General features: G+C 40.5%; 1 protein-coding gene across 2 annotated transcripts in view; it reads right to left on the bottom strand.

Moving 5' to 3' along the window:
- The window catches only part of MTDH (metadherin), a 33,952-nt gene extending 20,979 nt beyond the window's left edge, over positions 1-12,973 (bottom strand). The window contains exons 1-5 of one of the 2 annotated variants that reach the window (XM_036405307.2): positions 12,366-12,973; positions 6,368-6,472; positions 2,146-2,227; positions 1,554-1,733; positions 88-156 (exon numbers count right to left, since the gene is read on the bottom strand). In XM_036405307.2, coding sequence (XP_036261200.1) covers positions 88-156; positions 1,554-1,733; positions 2,146-2,227; positions 6,368-6,472; positions 12,366-12,770 — 841 coding nt within the window. In that variant the 5' untranslated portion in view covers positions 12,771-12,973. The remainder of the gene's footprint in view (positions 1-87; positions 157-1,553; positions 1,734-2,145; positions 2,228-6,367; positions 6,473-12,365) is intronic. The other variant, XM_036405301.2, reaches the window with a different exon arrangement.
- Positions 12,974-16,364: the final 3,391 nt, after the last annotated feature.

The raw sequence follows: 16,364 nt of genomic DNA on the forward strand, positions 1-16,364 counted from the left end.
CAAAATCCTGCAGAGACAGTTGCTGTTTTCACTTCTGTAAAATACTCCTCTAGTTACTTAGGATGACCAATAATAAAAACTTTTTACCTTGTGGAATTGATGACTCCCCCTTTGCAGGTTTAGAACTGTTAATCTGTGCATTCAAAAGTGAATCACCTGATTAAGAGGAAACAAAGCTAGATTAAGCTTTTTTAAAAAATAACGCCTGTAAAAATCTTCTGACAATCCATTACTAATATTTTAAGAAAATAATAGATTAGTACCTTACAGTAAATTCAGACACTTCGAGAAAACTTAAGGATAAAATTAAAATGCTCTATTTTTTATTATTTGTGTTTATGCTGCAGGCAGAATGCTCTCAAAGTGACTTGAGACCCATATACAAATAACTGCAGATTCCAAAGAACTTAAACTACTTTCCCAATGAACAAAGAGCATAAATCTAAAACAAGGTTGTTATTTACAAGCAAAGAGTGGCTCTAAGTATTTCAGACCGGTACCTATTTCTAACATCTACCTCACCATAAAAACACTAGATACAGCTAAATTCTTTTTGGATTAGTCTTGTACAAGGTGATACACAAGATACAAAAAAGTACAGAAAGGATTCTCACTAGAGAGGTTACAGTAGTTACGGTTAGTAACAGTGCATCCAGGCAGTTGGAACTACCATTTCTTGAAACTCTGTGTAAACTGAGGGGAAAAAAAAAGACAACAGGAAACAACTGGTCTAGTCCTCAAGGCAACAATGATGCACTCAGTCAAGGTGCAAATGAGTGTCATTGAAACAGGAGGGTGAGGCATACCAATTTCAATGAATTGTTTCAAGGTACCAGACAGTTGTTCAGCTCAGTCTTTTTGCCACTTTGCTAGAACATCAAGTTTCTTTCAATTAAAGCATCTATTTCTCAGTTTTACTCAAATAGGGATTCCTGTGCCTATACATGCTCTAAACCAGTCCATGTAATCTTTATTGCAGAAGCTCTATCTACTGAATCCTCAGCTACAGTAATTGACTAGTAAATCTCAGCCATATGTGCCTTACCATTATGAACAGCTTTAGTACATGATGCTACTAAATCTGTGTTGGAAAAAAATACCTACATGTTAAGCAATGAGTGATATTTTAAGAGAACTTCAGGGGCATAACCTTCCCACGAGGAAGCACTCAAAAAGTTAAGGAGTTGGTGCTGCCTGCAGCAGTGCTGAGAATGCCTTTGAATTTTTTGAAAACAAAGGGCAGAGTCACAGAGCACAAGTGAAGGAACAAGGACAGGCCTACGCAGCTGTGAAACAATAACAGCACAACAGTGTGGATGGAGGCCAGTGCCTTAGACACTTGCTCTAAAACACTCTTGAGCTTCCCCAAAAATATGGCTAGAAAAGGGGGAGTTTTGCACAATGAGAAAGTACTTTTACACAGCTTGAAATAATTTCCTCAAGAGTTTCACCTCCAAATATACCTAACATACATCCAAAACAGAGTCGCTATTTAAGCATTCAATTAAAGTTATCTTTCTGGGACACATTCACAGACCTATCAAGCATCATACCTTTATTTTTTCTGAGACCAACTGGAAGTGATGGTGTAGGCATCAGCTGTTCAATGGATACAGTAACCGTGTTTTCTATTCCCTGGAGATTTGAGTCTCCTGAGCCACCATCGGTCAGCACCTTGTCTCGTTTACGCTGCTGACGCTTCTCTCTGTTACTGATTTTTGTTTCCCAGGCTCCTAAAACATCACCCAAACGAAAACATCACTAAGCCAGAGAGAAGAAAAGACTTTTAGCTTCTATCATATCAAACAGAAGTCTGAGAGCATTTTAACCAGTCAGCTTCAACCTTAGACTGAAAACACAAATGATCAAAGGTAAGTTTTTCTGTGATAATACTTGGCTTCACAGAGTAAAACATGAATAGCATGAACACCTTACTATCCATAGTTTCTCAGTTTTTATAAGATTACTTTAAAAATCAGTTGGAAGTTACTAAATACTGTTGTTTCAAAGATCCTATTTCCATATATAATATGTGACTACGGAGTTATGAGTTTCTTGTGTTTCTTTATGAACCAAACATGAGTAAGTCTTAAACAGCATTTGAGCCATAATGTTTGCACTTGGTGTTATGTTTGTGTTCAGTACCTTCATCAACTTCCTTTCCATCCAGACGAGATGTATCCTGAACTGTTTTGGAATCTCCCTTTGATTTCTTTTTTTTCTTTGACTAGAATAAAAAGAAAACATTTTCTTAATGATTACTTACTGATCACTTGGTATAGTGATTCAGAACTCCCTCTCCTCCTAAAATACAGGAATAAATTTAAAACAGATTCTCCAGAACAACTCTCTATGAAAGACTTAGGCAGCACAGAATTGGCAGGTGGGGGGAACATTACTTATGCTGCAGAGTACAAAGCCAGGCAGAAGCAGCTATGCTGGCAGCATCACAGTCACACAAGAGTAATGAGCTGTTTAGCAGGCAGATGCCACTCTGTCAAAATTTGTTTTGTGCAGAAGTATAAAGTTACACATGAAGAAATAAACAATGCCAGCAACTCCTTTAAAAAAAAAAAAAGTAAAAAAATCCAGCTTGGAAATAACTTCAAAACACAAGCTGTGATTAGAGCCCATACATTCCAAACTCTTTTTTCCTCAAGGTTTCATCAATTATGGCTTCTTGGATGTAAGAGCTAAGCTAAACAAATAGGAACAGATATGACTGCTTCTGCAAATAGTTTCGGTGCAACAGGTAGCAATATAGAGTGTTGAAAATATAGTATTGAAGAAAAAAAACCCAAGATATTGGGAGAAAATATATTGCAGAAAGCCTTGGAGCAAATTGACTTGACTACCTTCTGTACTGAAAAGCTTTTCAACCTAGTGAAGAAAGGTATAAGAAGTACCAGATAAACATGAATGAAAAACAACAAGACTTTAAAAAGAAGTATGTTTTTCCACTCAAATGTTACAAGGGGAACTATTTGCTTATTCACTGTCTCTGAAATATTTCAAGAATGCTGGACATCTTTCTGGAATACATCTGCCAGAGTCAGACTAGTAATTGCCAGCTGTATACCTGAGTTTCCACAATTTGGTTTTCTTGTCTTAAATGTCCATGAAGTGTCTAACAATCTCTCTAGAATTCAGAATTGATATTCTATGGGCCCCACAATGGCATGCAGTTCACATGCCTTATGAAGTCCCAGAGTAATCTGTAGCTTCAATACAGGTGCTGAGAGCAGTATAGCTTGTTAGTGCAGCAGAGATGATAAAAAACTCACTGCTTATATGCAATCCTGCATCACCACACCTACAACATTTAGGGAACTGATTTGAACAGTTAGCTCATGGTTTAATGTACATTGGGACCCAAACTACACATGCACCCAAGCTGAATTTTCATTTGCTCAGCAGACTACCTTTGCCCACATACCAGCCAACTAACTTCTGAAAAGCCTCCAAAAGAGAAGGGCTGGTTTCAAAAGAAACCTGAGAAGAATTGGTTCTAAAAATATGAACAAGTCAAATTATTTTCTAGGGCAACTTCTAATGAAAGAATTAAAAAGGCAAGTGAGGATTAGCAATAAAATTAGTTATAAATTGCCTCTTCAAGCTCAAACAGAGAAAAATTACAAACAGACTAAGTTTGTACCTTTGTCTCCCATTTGCAGCTACACTGAGACTGGAACTTGAGACCCTAAAGTTTCTATCCACAAAGCCATAACTACCCAACTGTCCTTTCGCATTAAGAGAACACCTGAAATTACTTCAGAAGACTCCCAGACAACAGTTCAAGATGACTACACTTCCAAATTGTAACTTCAGTTTCCTTAAATAACTAGCTCCTATGGAATTATTGACATCAAATTTTATACTTTTCAGGAAAACATTGAAATTTAACAGCTGAAAAAGAATTTGTTATTAACAAACTGTTTTAAAAAAGATCAAGAATGCAAATCTTGAAAACGTGTTTACTTTCCTAAACAGTGTTACCTTGTTCTGAAAAACCAGAACTATCCTTTTTTATCCAATCAACCCATCACCTGCTAAACTTTGTACTGTACCAGTTGCTATCTCAGTACCAAACTGATGGAAAGAAACAGCAAGAGATGCTAAAGCCAGAGCAAGCCAGCCATTCTGCAGAAGTCTATGCATTCAGAGTGTCACCTTCTGCAACACACAAAGATGCCAGTGTTGGCTCTGCCAACAGCCAAAGAGCGCATGAGGAATACTGCAGGCCTGCCAAATTTTTTTAAGTCTTTAGGATGCATTGTGCCCCATGCAAGAACAATAGAAAAATAAACCTTTCTTCTTGATCTCTAGCTGAGTAATCATTTCTACTATTCAAGACAAAGCAGTTATGTGCTTGCAAACAGAACGGATGATGACATTTTAACTTCCCACAACCTCATCCACAGAGTTATTTCTTAGGGAACAGTCCCTTACACTAAACACTAAAAAAAAACCCTGCACTGTGGTAAGTCACTAATTGCAGAATAATAAACTCTGTGAACAGCCAGACTCCAGACACTACCCAAAGCTTCCCGTCCCATAAAGCAGAAAAACACACATGAAATTCACAATCCTGAGGCAGCCAAGAAATACAGAAACACAAAGAATGTGTGATTTTCAGTGAACGCGTAATTATTAACACATAGGTTATATGCATTCATATATGTACCCACTTGCACATACACCTTCAATCACAGCCATTGTGTCTTACACCATCCATCCCAAAGATGGTACACAAAGACACACAGGACCCCCTACAACCTCAGCAGGTTTGTAATGTTATAAATGTTACAGATGCCCTGAGAAGCCTTACCAAATAATCAGAAGCCTGTACAGTTACCTGTAGTTCAAAGGAAGTTCTTAAGTATGCTTTTAATTGAAGGGTAACAATTTACTCCTGACTCAATCATTTTTTTTGCCCAGAATCCCCCAAAGTGATATGAAACCACAATTTGAATAATCATCACATCCATTTAGTGGTACTCATTTCCTAGTTTCAGCTTCACATTTTAAAATTCAGGTCACTATGTTGCATTTGCAGAAGTTGAGTTTAGGATTTAAACACTTAATCTACTTGAAAACCTGCAAATTCAGGTTCAAGCTGTGGCATGTTCTTGGGGGGAAAAAAAAAAAAGCCAAAGTCAATCTGATATGCAAAACATGGAGAAGAGGAAGAGCCACACAGCATAGAACTTTAAGGCAAACCTATTTCACAGAAAAGTCACTCAATTTGCAAATTGCAAAAACATTTAAAGTCCTACAGCAAACTAAAAGGATACAGTCTTTTAGCCAAAATACTAACCACAAAAGAAGTTATTGGAGGGTAAGCAAGTGTATTTATTAAAGCTTGGATTGGAAGGGACCTTAAAGGTATCTAGTTCCAACCCCAGCCATGGGCAGGGACACCTTTCACTAGACCAAGTTGCCCAAAGCCCTGTCCAGCCTGGCCTTGAACACTTCCAGGGATGGGGCATCCACAACCTCCCCGGGCAACTTGTTCCAGTGTATCACCACCCTCACAGCAAAGTGTTTCTGACTGTTTATACAATACCTTTTATTTTTCCTCAGTATAGTTACAACAAAAGCATTTTATTGAAGAAAATAAGTCAGAAAATAATGACAGTGGGAAAACTTCATGCACAGTGTTAGCAAAAGAACCAAGCAAAAAAAATTATCAAAGGCCCAAGCCAACATATCCATGTTGCCCATAAATAACAGCATATATAATAAAAAAAGATTAGTCCTCACAGTTCAAAAAATAACACTGCCAGTAGTAAGGTTACCTCTTAGATTAGAAGTTGCAGATGGATGCTTTAAAATATATTTTAATGTAGCTGTTTAATTTGCGTAACAAAAAAGCCCACACCAGACTTCAAAGCCCACATTTATCATCAAAAATCAAGAACTCTAATCAGTAATGGATACATCTGGCAAAAGAAATAAGCAGGCACACGGTCTAAATCCTTTGAATAGTAGTCCCCCAACTGGTAGACCATTTACAAGGCATTTAACAATACTATCATTATGCTGCATCCCCATGAAGCCATCAAGATGAAACAAACTTTATTTCTGTAGGCTTAACACTGTCACATGATGAACACAGATACCAGTGTTTAGTGGGGGGCTGGGAGTGGGGTTTCCTTGACAAACATTCTGTGATAAGGCATGTCTCAGAAGTTAAGAAAATACTACTTTAGCTCTTTTCAACTCCAAATTAGATTAGTACTCTTCACAGTAAGAAGCCTGCCTCTTCATTCATATATGTAACAGGATTTCAAACCAAAACCAGTTTTTAGATATTGAAATACTATAAATCAAACTTCAACATTTTTGCTGTGTATCCATAACTAACCTTTTCATTCTTCTTTTCTGTGTCCACAGGCTGCTTTATATTGTCTTTATGGACAGTTTGTATTACTTCATCTTCAGATACATCAAGGAAAGATCTTCCATTAGGCTGTGTAAAGAAAGAGCATAAATAATAAAAAAATTAGAGAAAGCAGATGAAACAAAGCTCAAATTACAATATTACTGAAATGCAATTGTTGACGGAAAAATGCTTGTAAGATTATTGAATAGAGCAGACTAAATTGTGGATTGCTGTTCAAAGGTTCTACTACAATTCTGTATTTACCAAACACAGAAACGAAAAAGGAAAGAGAACAGGTCTTATAATTTCAGCTCACTCCTATTCAATCCAGGAATGTCATAGCAAAAGGTAAATTTCAGAAATTTACCAGCTTTTGAAATTACCTGTAGCTGTTCTGAAAACTGATCCAGAACAGCTACAGTTGTACGTGCCATAAATTATCTAATTAAAGTAACACAATTACCACTTTGTAGCAGTTCAGCAAGAGGACAAATTTTTAAAAGCAATTTCTACATTGACCAAACATCTGCAATTTCTCTCTATGCATATCCCTCCCAGCTCACTTCCTTCATAAGTTAAACTTCATAGTAGAACAGAAATCAGAAATCAAACATGAAGCATGACTAAGCATGGTAGCCCATTGTTCTTTTCAGACAGACTTGATTACAGATGTTACCTTAGTCTACCATTTCCCCCTCACACAATTAAGGAAAGAAAATTAGTATGTATTATGCAACATATAAAATTAAAACTCTGGACAATCATTAAAGGGGGCCTTTACATTACTTTTGACAGCAAAAGCATGTCAAAAGTATGACAACTTAGCCTACATATTCCCCTTACAGAAATGTAGTAATTTAGAAATCATTTACTTCTAACAAAAGGCTATGACTGAAGTTACTCTGCTTAACTGCAAAAAAGATGAAAATATTATACTACAGTCAGCCATTAATTTCACTGCATGGAAAACAATTGTTAAGAATAGTAATTGGAAGAGTCCACACAAATGTCACTGGTTCACATTCAGAATGACTCAGATAAATGAATGACTGAAAATTAAATAAGCATAAATAGCTACTTCAAACTGCTTTAATTCCAGCAATTCTCTCAAAATAAATTCAAGCTCTATTACCTTTAGTTTTTTTTTTTTTGCTATTAAAAACCCAAAAGCTGTTATAACTCTGCATCACACAAAGCTAATTGCTTTCAAGTAAAACAAAAGCTGTATCACAACTTAGCATGGCCTATTCCTTCAAATATTAGATCTGATCCTCAATTTAACTGTTAGAGGCACTTAAGTCTTGCCACATTGTATTATGCCTACAAACCACCCCGGCATGATTTCACTAGTGCATAACATAGTATTGCTAACTGTAGTTAGCAAGCATGCCAACTTCTTCAAAGTAACTATAAATAGAAATTGAAAGATCAGGTCACCTAACCCCTCTTCTCCAACAACCAGCTTTAAACTAGACTTCTCATATCTCACATGCAGTGCATTTCCCTCAGCATTCTGAAAACAAAGTATATTTTATAAGTCTGGTCTAGGAACTCTCTCTAAAAGTTCTTCTAAACCAAGTCCACCTTATTTGTATATTCCACAGAGCTACCAAAGAACTGATATTTAATCTTGAAAATAACTCATTGTCAAAACTCAGTTCTTGTGCCTCTCTATTTTCTCCAGGGACTGCTTAGAATTAAAGTTAGATAACATATTTGATGCATCTTGTATTGGGTGTGTACCAAAAATTTTACAGCCAACTAACTTTTTAAATTCTGTACCTTGCTTCTTAGCTATTACATATGTACCTTAAATTGAAAAGTACTTTATTAATCCCTTCCAACTATTCAATAAATAGAAGCTTTATTTTTTAGTTTAAAAGAACTTCAGCTCTTTCTCTGAACTAATAAATGAATTCATATCATTAAAAACCCTCTGGAAAAATTCATCCACATGACTGCTCAAAATGCTGTCTGATCATCTGATCATGTAAACAACAATCTTTAGAAACATGTTAGAAAACTTGGACTTTGATACATCTGGGAGAAATACATCCCTTAATTGTAATACCCTCCTTTTCAGTGGAAGCTTTCCACATTTATTTTCTGCCCATAGATGAATCATAGATTTTTAACCAAAATCCATGTGACCATTTTTTGGATATACCAAGGAAAGCAACAGAAGCAAGAAACAAGAAAGTTTTTCTACAGTATTCAGAAATGTTTAATTTTAAAAAGACAACCACAGCCCAAAGTTTAAAACTTTACGGGTAATAAATTAAACAGCCACTGGCAAAATTAATTAACTCAAAATTGTGCAATTTATTATTTGCCATCTTTTCTCCCCTCATCTTAAAGCTGCCAGGCAAGATGCAACAAGGCAGAAGTAATGCTGTCAGTAACAGCATTGATTACTGAATGCTTTTCTTGCCTAAGGACCTTAAAATTCCAATACTTAACTAAACCTTTTTCCACACACACTTCATTTGAGGGTGTTAAGATATACCAAATGTAGAAAAGGTTTTGCTCAGACTTTCAAAACAAACAAAAAGTACTCTTTAAATATGGTAGTGCAAAGGATAACTCAGTTTCATGCTTCAAACAGTATTAACGAAATTGTTATCACCTCAATCTTACAATGCTGTATTAGCCAAAGTCCTCAGTTACACATTAGAAAGATACCTCTGCTTAGAATATCTTGGCTAATGAAAGAATCTGGTAACCAATGTTTTCTGCAAGCTTCTGTTCAGAAAGAAACTAAGCAATTTTCTCTATGAGGCCTGAAGAATCCTACAGCCCTACTTTTGCCATTTGACCACTAACATATACACAAACCAACACCTGAGTATCACCTGAAAGTATAAAGTCTTTACAAAATCTAAGTGCAAATAAGCAATAAACAGCCATAGCCCAGAAAGTTCAAATATGAAACTTCCTCAAATGAATGCAAATACTTTTACTAGAATGTGTAGCATTTATTCTCCAGGTGCATAAACAATGGAAAGTACAAAGTCAATTTGGTGTTTTCCACATCTACAAATGGATGGTGTGAATGGCTTCCTAAAGTGGTTGCAGAGCACAGAAGATGGCTACTCTCAAGTTTCTGTGGTGTTTGGCAGATTGCACAGAAACCATGTAAGAACAGCTTCACTTTTTTTCTGCTGAAGTGGGAGAGGCACAGTAATTATTCAGAAGGTGAAAGAATCAAAATTACCTATCAAGTTTTATGAACAGAAAAAAAAAATTCTTAATGAGGCCAAAGACTTTTGCCTCTTCCAGGAGTTAAAATAAAAATGAAAAAAGAAAAAAGCAGCTTCAGGTTTACTGCACAGAATCTGATGTAAAGACACCATGATACCTTGCTCCAAGCAGCCTGAACGCCAGAACTGGCCCTGTAAACTTTCATCTTAATGAATGCTAAACAGTTTCAGCTCCGTTTTTTTCACAGTCTCTTCACAGCAAGTAAATAAACAAAATCTCATAGGTACTACTGTATTCAGTCAACAGAGTGTTATTCAAAGAAACCTGTTTTACTAAGAACCTGTTTTACTAAGGTAAGTTGTACCCTACTTATACAGGTACTGAATAAAGCCACATGCAAGGAAAAAAACAATTAATACTCTTCCTCAGAAAAGCTACAGTGAGGAACACCTCTGATCCTGACTGATGAGTGTTACACATCACCTGCCATACAGTGAGCTCAGGAATTCTGTATTAAATTAACCCTACAGCTTTTAATTAGACATCTGTAGTGTGTTCTTAAAGCCACAGACCAGTTGCTCTAAGCTTTCTGAATCGCCTGCAATGGAAATCTAGACCCTGGCATAGCAAGCCTGTAGTAAATCTACTGGTAATAGGCTTACTCTTTTCCCCTCCCAGCACTCAGTATTAGCATCACAGCACACAAGCCACACGATGAAATTTGCCAGGCAGCAATCTGTAAGAATATTTGTTGCACCTTTAAGTTTCCAAGGCTATTTTGAGAATTTTTCATATATAAGTCAGAAAACACTGAGACATGCTAATATTGGTCTCTCTAAACTTATCTTGGAAAATGAGCACAAGGCAGGCCTATTAAACTTTGTCACTGGTATAAACTTATTTGCACTTCAGTTAATGATTCAGTTTGTGCATTTCCTTTTGGAAGAAGGTAGGATTTTTTCCATCTCACCATGGAAATAATGAATACAAAGTACTATAAAAATAACTGTTAAAATCTTAATGATACAGAATGACAGCTTAAAAACTATTTTGCTCTTTTGATTACAAAAAGATTTGCTCCTACATCGCCTTAACTTTATTCTATGCCTACGTAAACTAAGCTCAATGGAGTACAATTATTTACATTAAAAAAGTCAGTTATTTTTTTATATAAAATTACTAAAGTTTGTTTTTATGAATCTGTATACTACAAAGCACTGTCAAGTCAAGAGAGATATCTACCTATTCACTCAATCTTCTGAGGAAGCATTTTTTAATGTCTTCAGCAATGACTTGCAAGAGTTTGTCATTTGTTTTCATACTAGAGTTTCAACAAAATAAATGAAGCAAACTTGATTTCATTTCTAGGGTTAGTCTTTGTTGTCAAGAAAGCATAACATATTTATATGACCCTGGAGTATCTGCTTCTCAAGATGGGAAAAAAATTACATCTTTAGCATGCCTTCTCCAAAATGGAGAACCCAGCTACACTGGAAAGATTCTGAATCATGTTTCCTCTTCTTGGTGCTCAGCATTCAGTCTCTTGCAACTTCCAGAAACAACTTCAGTAGTTCAGTGTTCAGAGACAGGTTGGTGACATATGCAGACCTTTTTTTTTTTTTTCCTGTTTAAGATGTTCTAGCCTTACACTCTCATTAAAAAGTTTCCCAAACCTCTCAAATCTTGATGCTGCCACAGACTCGAGTGAAGATACAAACCTAATGTTTCTCCTTTCTCTCATCATTAGGGAAACAATTCCGATTTTATAGAGCAAGATATAATTATACGACACAGTTGTAATAGGCAGGGGACATCTGTTACACTTTCATTCCTATAATCTATTTGGACATAAATAGGATTACAAACATCCTAACAATATAAAAGCTATAGAAGCAATCCCCTTCAAGCCCCCAAACTGTGACAACTGTAAGCTTTAAAAGGACAGTTGACAATTTCTGCATTCTACTAATTTTCTCTTAAGTGGATGGATGCACACGGTAAAAGCTGGAAGGCTCCCACACATATTAAGAATTTAAAAAATATAAACTACAGGAATGATCTCTTTTTAAGGGGCTGCTAAGACACAGATTTCCTTATTAAAGGAGATGATCCTTACAGTAATAACTAAATCAGACACATTCCTACTGAGGCACGCTCACAGCAACATTGACACTAACGTGTTCCATTGAAAATACAAAGCAAAAACCTTACTCAAGTTTGAATCATCACAGCATTCATAGGGCTTAGAATGCTACTTCCAATAGTCTTTACCTGCCTAGACTACCACTCCTGGCTTGAAATTCTAAGCCACGCTAAGGACTCCACAACTGGTTGCTAACCCTATTATTCAGTGAATAACAATAGTAATAGCAGCTTTCGTACGATTTTTGTTTACAATAAAACGCTTCCAAAAAGCCAGCCTTTTCCTCATCACCCAGGGCTATTAACGTGCAGTTTACTTGTGGCAGCGCTGCTCCTCCAGGTTTTCAAAGTAACAAAGTAACCCAGACGATCTGAGACGGCTCCAGAGCAGACAGGACCCCCATACTTCCTTTCATAGGCAAATATCGCACGGTGGCTCGGGGAAACCTCTACGGCACCCGGATCCTTCCCACCGCGACAGGGCCCGGGGAGCGGCAGCCGGGCTCGGGCCACTCGCCAAACGCGACCCCCTCGCCTCCCCACAGGGACCCGGCCGGGTGCCACAGGCCGCCCGGTGCCGCCGCTGTCAGCTCGCCTTCCACCCCCGCTGCCCTCCCGGCCCTCACACCCCTCTTACCCGCGCCGCTTTCTCCGGCAGCTTCTTCCTGTTTCGCTTCTTCTGCTCATCGCCTTTGAGGTTCAGCTGCCCGGGGACCGGGCCCGCCGACTTGCCCTGGCCCCCGCCGGCCGTCAGGCCCGCGCCGACCGCCTCGTCACCCTTCCTCACGGCCGCACTCCGCGCCGGCTTCTTGCGGAGGCCGCCCCCGCAGGCCGCGGCCAGCAGCAGCCCCAGCAACACGAACCCGAGCGCGGCCGGGACCGCCAGGGCGAGCCAGGTGGGCAGCGCCTGCGGATCGAGGCCCAGTTCGAGGCCCAGTTCGGCACGCAGCAACCCCAGCCCGCCCGACAAGGCGTCCCGCACCCGGGCCGCCGCCTCCTCAGCCCACCCGGCCGCCACCTCCTGCCAGCTTCCCGCAGCCATCGCGGTCCCCGACCTCGCAGAGGCCCGAACCGAGCGGGGCGGCGAAGGCGCGCTCAGGCCGAGCGCATCGCGGCCTCGGGAGAGCCGCGCCGGCCCGCCCGAACCGGAGGCACCGGGGGTGGGGGTAGGACGGGACGGGACGGGACGGGAGCGGAGCCTCCGCTGGACGCGGCTGCCTCAGCCTCGGGGCCGCCCGGGTCTCCTCCTCTTCCTCCTCCCCGCCCTCCGCCTCGCGCGCAACGTCACCGCCCCGCCGCGCGCCCGCCGCAGCGCGCCATCAGCGCCATCACCGCCATCACCGCCATCAGCGCCGCGCGCGGGGCGGGGGCCGCGCCTCCCGCCGCCTCCTCAGCCTCCCGCCTCCTCCTCCTCCCCGGCGCGCCCGGCCCGGCACGGCCCAGCCAAGGGCGGTGCCGGCGGGGAAGGCAGCGAGCTCGACGTGGCAGGCAGCGAACGGAGCGGGAGCAGCGCCGAAGCCGAGGGGTTGGAATCTGAGGTCATCAAATCCAACCTATGATCGAACACCACCCTGTCAACCAGACCTTGGCACTAAGTGCCACGTCTTGTCTTTTCTTAGACACCTCCAGGGGTGGGCAGCCCATTCCAATGTCTGGCCACCCTTTCCGTGAAAAAGTTCCTCCTCCAAAGTGAAGCTACCCCGGCGCAGCTTGCAGTGATGTCCTCTCGTCCTGTCACTGCTTTCCTAGAAAGGGCCCCCCCCCCCCCCCCCATCCTGGCTACACCCGCCTTAAAGGTGATTGTAGAGAGCGATAAAGTGACCCCTGAACCTCGTTTTTTTCCAAGCTAAACACCCTCAGTTCCCTCAGGAACACAGGACTTGTACTCCAGCCCCTTCACCAGCTCCATTGCTTTTCTCTGGACGTGCTCCAGCACCTCAATGTCCTTCTTGTAGTGAGGGGCCCAGTGCTGAACACAGGATTTGAGGTGCAGCCTCACCAGTGCTGAGTACAAGTGACAGTCACTTTTGTGGTCCTACTGACCAAGCTATTTCTGATCCAGGCCAGGATGCCCTCAGCCTTCTCGGCCACCTGGGCACACATTGGCTCATGCTCAGTTGCTGTCAGCCAGCACTCTCAGCTCCTTTTCTGCTGGGCAGCTTTTCAGACACTGCGCCCTAAGCGTGTGGCATGGGGTTGCTGTGACCCAAGTGCAGGACCCAGCACTCAGTCTCACTGAACCTCGTAAAATTGGCCTCAGCCCATCGATCCAGCCTGTCCAGATTCCTCTGCAGAGCCTTCTTACCGTCCAGCAGATCAACACTCCCACACAACTTGGTGTCAGCCGCAAACTTGCTGAGGGTCAACTTGATCCCCTTGTCGAGGTCATTGATAAAGATGTTAAACAGAACTGGAGCCAGTACTGATCCCTGAGCAGCGCCACCAGTGACCAGCTGCTATCTGCATTGGTTCCATACACCACCACCCTCTGGGCCTGACATCAAGCCAGTATTTCATCCAGCAAACACTGCACTCACCCAAATTGTTAGCAGGCAGGAGAGGGCTGTGCAGTGTCAAAGGCTTTACCAGAGTCCAGGTAGGCAACATCCATACCCTTTCTTTCCCTCATCCACTAAGTGGGTCACCTTGTCATAGAAGGACAGCAGTTAGTCAAGGATGCTTTAGCGTGGACTGTTTTCATTTTCCAGTGAATATTAACTGTTGTTGTTGCAACTGGTTGCACATTTGAGCCACCCTAACATCCCAAATAACGTATTCTGTAAGTATTTTAAGAAGTTTAGGATGTTGCACTATATAGATAGAGGTGACAGAACATTGATCGTGTAGCTATAGTTTTAAATACATAAATCAAAAAATATGCCTAACAAATTTGAAGGCATCATTCAGCTAACAGTGAATGTTTTGTGTTTTGTATTTTGTTTTGTGTATATATATAGATAGATATGTATACATAGGTACATGTACATATACATGTACATATTCATATACATAGAGAGAGAGAGAGAGATTAAACCAAGGCCATAGAACAGAAAATATTGTTCATTTTAAAGAAAGCACCGCAAGAACCTGGTGGGGCTGGATGCCACAATCCGAGCCATTGACACGATGGTTTTCACTGCGGCGCCGGGGCACCACCAAGTGGCAGCACTGTGAAGAGCTGAGCTCTCGTCGGAAAAACATTTCTGTCTTAAAAAAGAACAAAGGGAGTGGTTTCGCACCTGGAAATAGCCAGTTTCGGTTTGAGTCGGCTGGTAAAGTAAGTTAATCTGAAAGGAATAAATATATTTTTACTCTGAAGCAATGAGATATAGCCATAAATAGGCGTACAGTTGTAGCAAATTGAAATATTTTGAAGGTCTGTGTGACTCATTTAAACAGTTGGGAACAAATATACTACTCTGTCTGTACTCATCAAATAAACCAAACATTTTATTTGGAACTAATTTCGACACATATTAGTCTGGTATTAATCTTCAACTGTATTAAGAGATCTGATCAAAGTTACCCCAAGGACTCTTCCATCATCTTTCTCAAGCCATTCTCCCAAAGATAACAGCACAAGATTGACACATTGCACATGACACACTAAATAAGAGAAAATTATGGAAAAACCAAAAAGAATGGAGCTTAAACTTACTTTTTAAAATGTCAGCTCTGTTGATTGTGCAAACATTCCTTGTTTTATCACAACAGCTATTGGACATACCTTACACAATACCTTACCACCATACTTAAAGCTCCATGGCTTGCTGCCATGGCATGAAGGAAACCCAACTATTGCTTTGCAGTCTCAAAATACCAGTTTCAAGAGTTTTTTTAATGATTATCTTGAATGATATTGAACCATGTGTCTTGCAGCTGTAGACATTCTTTAGATTAGAAGTCAGATGGATATGACAGAAGCAGGTAAAGCCTCTAATCAGGTAAATAAGCAGAATCCCAATAAAAACACATTCAAGGTGGTTGTGACAGGAAATTGAAAAAATCTTGAACAAAAAGCAATTTTGCTGTCTTATATGGATTGTGACTCTGAGTTGCTTTAAGGTGAACTCAGTACATAATTCACTGAAAATACTAAGTCATATACCCATTAGTTTTCTGGAAGGAGGGGTCAACAACAAGAACATCCCTGATCCAAGAATCACCATCCTTGGCAATGTTAACAAGGAGCTGGAAAAGGATGAGAAGTCTGCAGAAAGAATTTGCATTGAGAAATTTCTCATCTAGGTCATGGTTGGATGCCTTGAGCCAAGACTGAGCTCAGGCTGAGGAATGGGCTTAGAGTTAAATGCTGGATTAGGAAAATGAGGCTCATCATGCCTGGAAATGCACTTGGTGTGGAGTAACCAAGAGCTGCCAAAAAGGGGTAGAACATGAAAAGAATCCTTCCTGGAGACACTTTTCATCCAGGCCATGGCTGGGCGTGTTGGAGAAGGCTCAGCTGATGCCTGGGATTAGGGTTAATGTTAACATTACATACCTGGTTGGGAGAGAGATAAAATCTGGGGCTACAGTTGGTATGGGGCAGAAAAGGAGCAGCTGGAGTAAGGGCTAGGCTGCAAAAATACCTCTTCCCTGAAATCTTTCTAACCTGGGTGCTAGGTCAGGATGTGGA

This window comes from Molothrus ater, chromosome 1 (assembly GCF_012460135.2).
Source record: "Molothrus ater isolate BHLD 08-10-18 breed brown headed cowbird chromosome 1, BPBGC_Mater_1.1, whole genome shotgun sequence".
Taxonomy (NCBI): Eukaryota; Metazoa; Chordata; class Aves; order Passeriformes; family Icteridae; genus Molothrus; species Molothrus ater.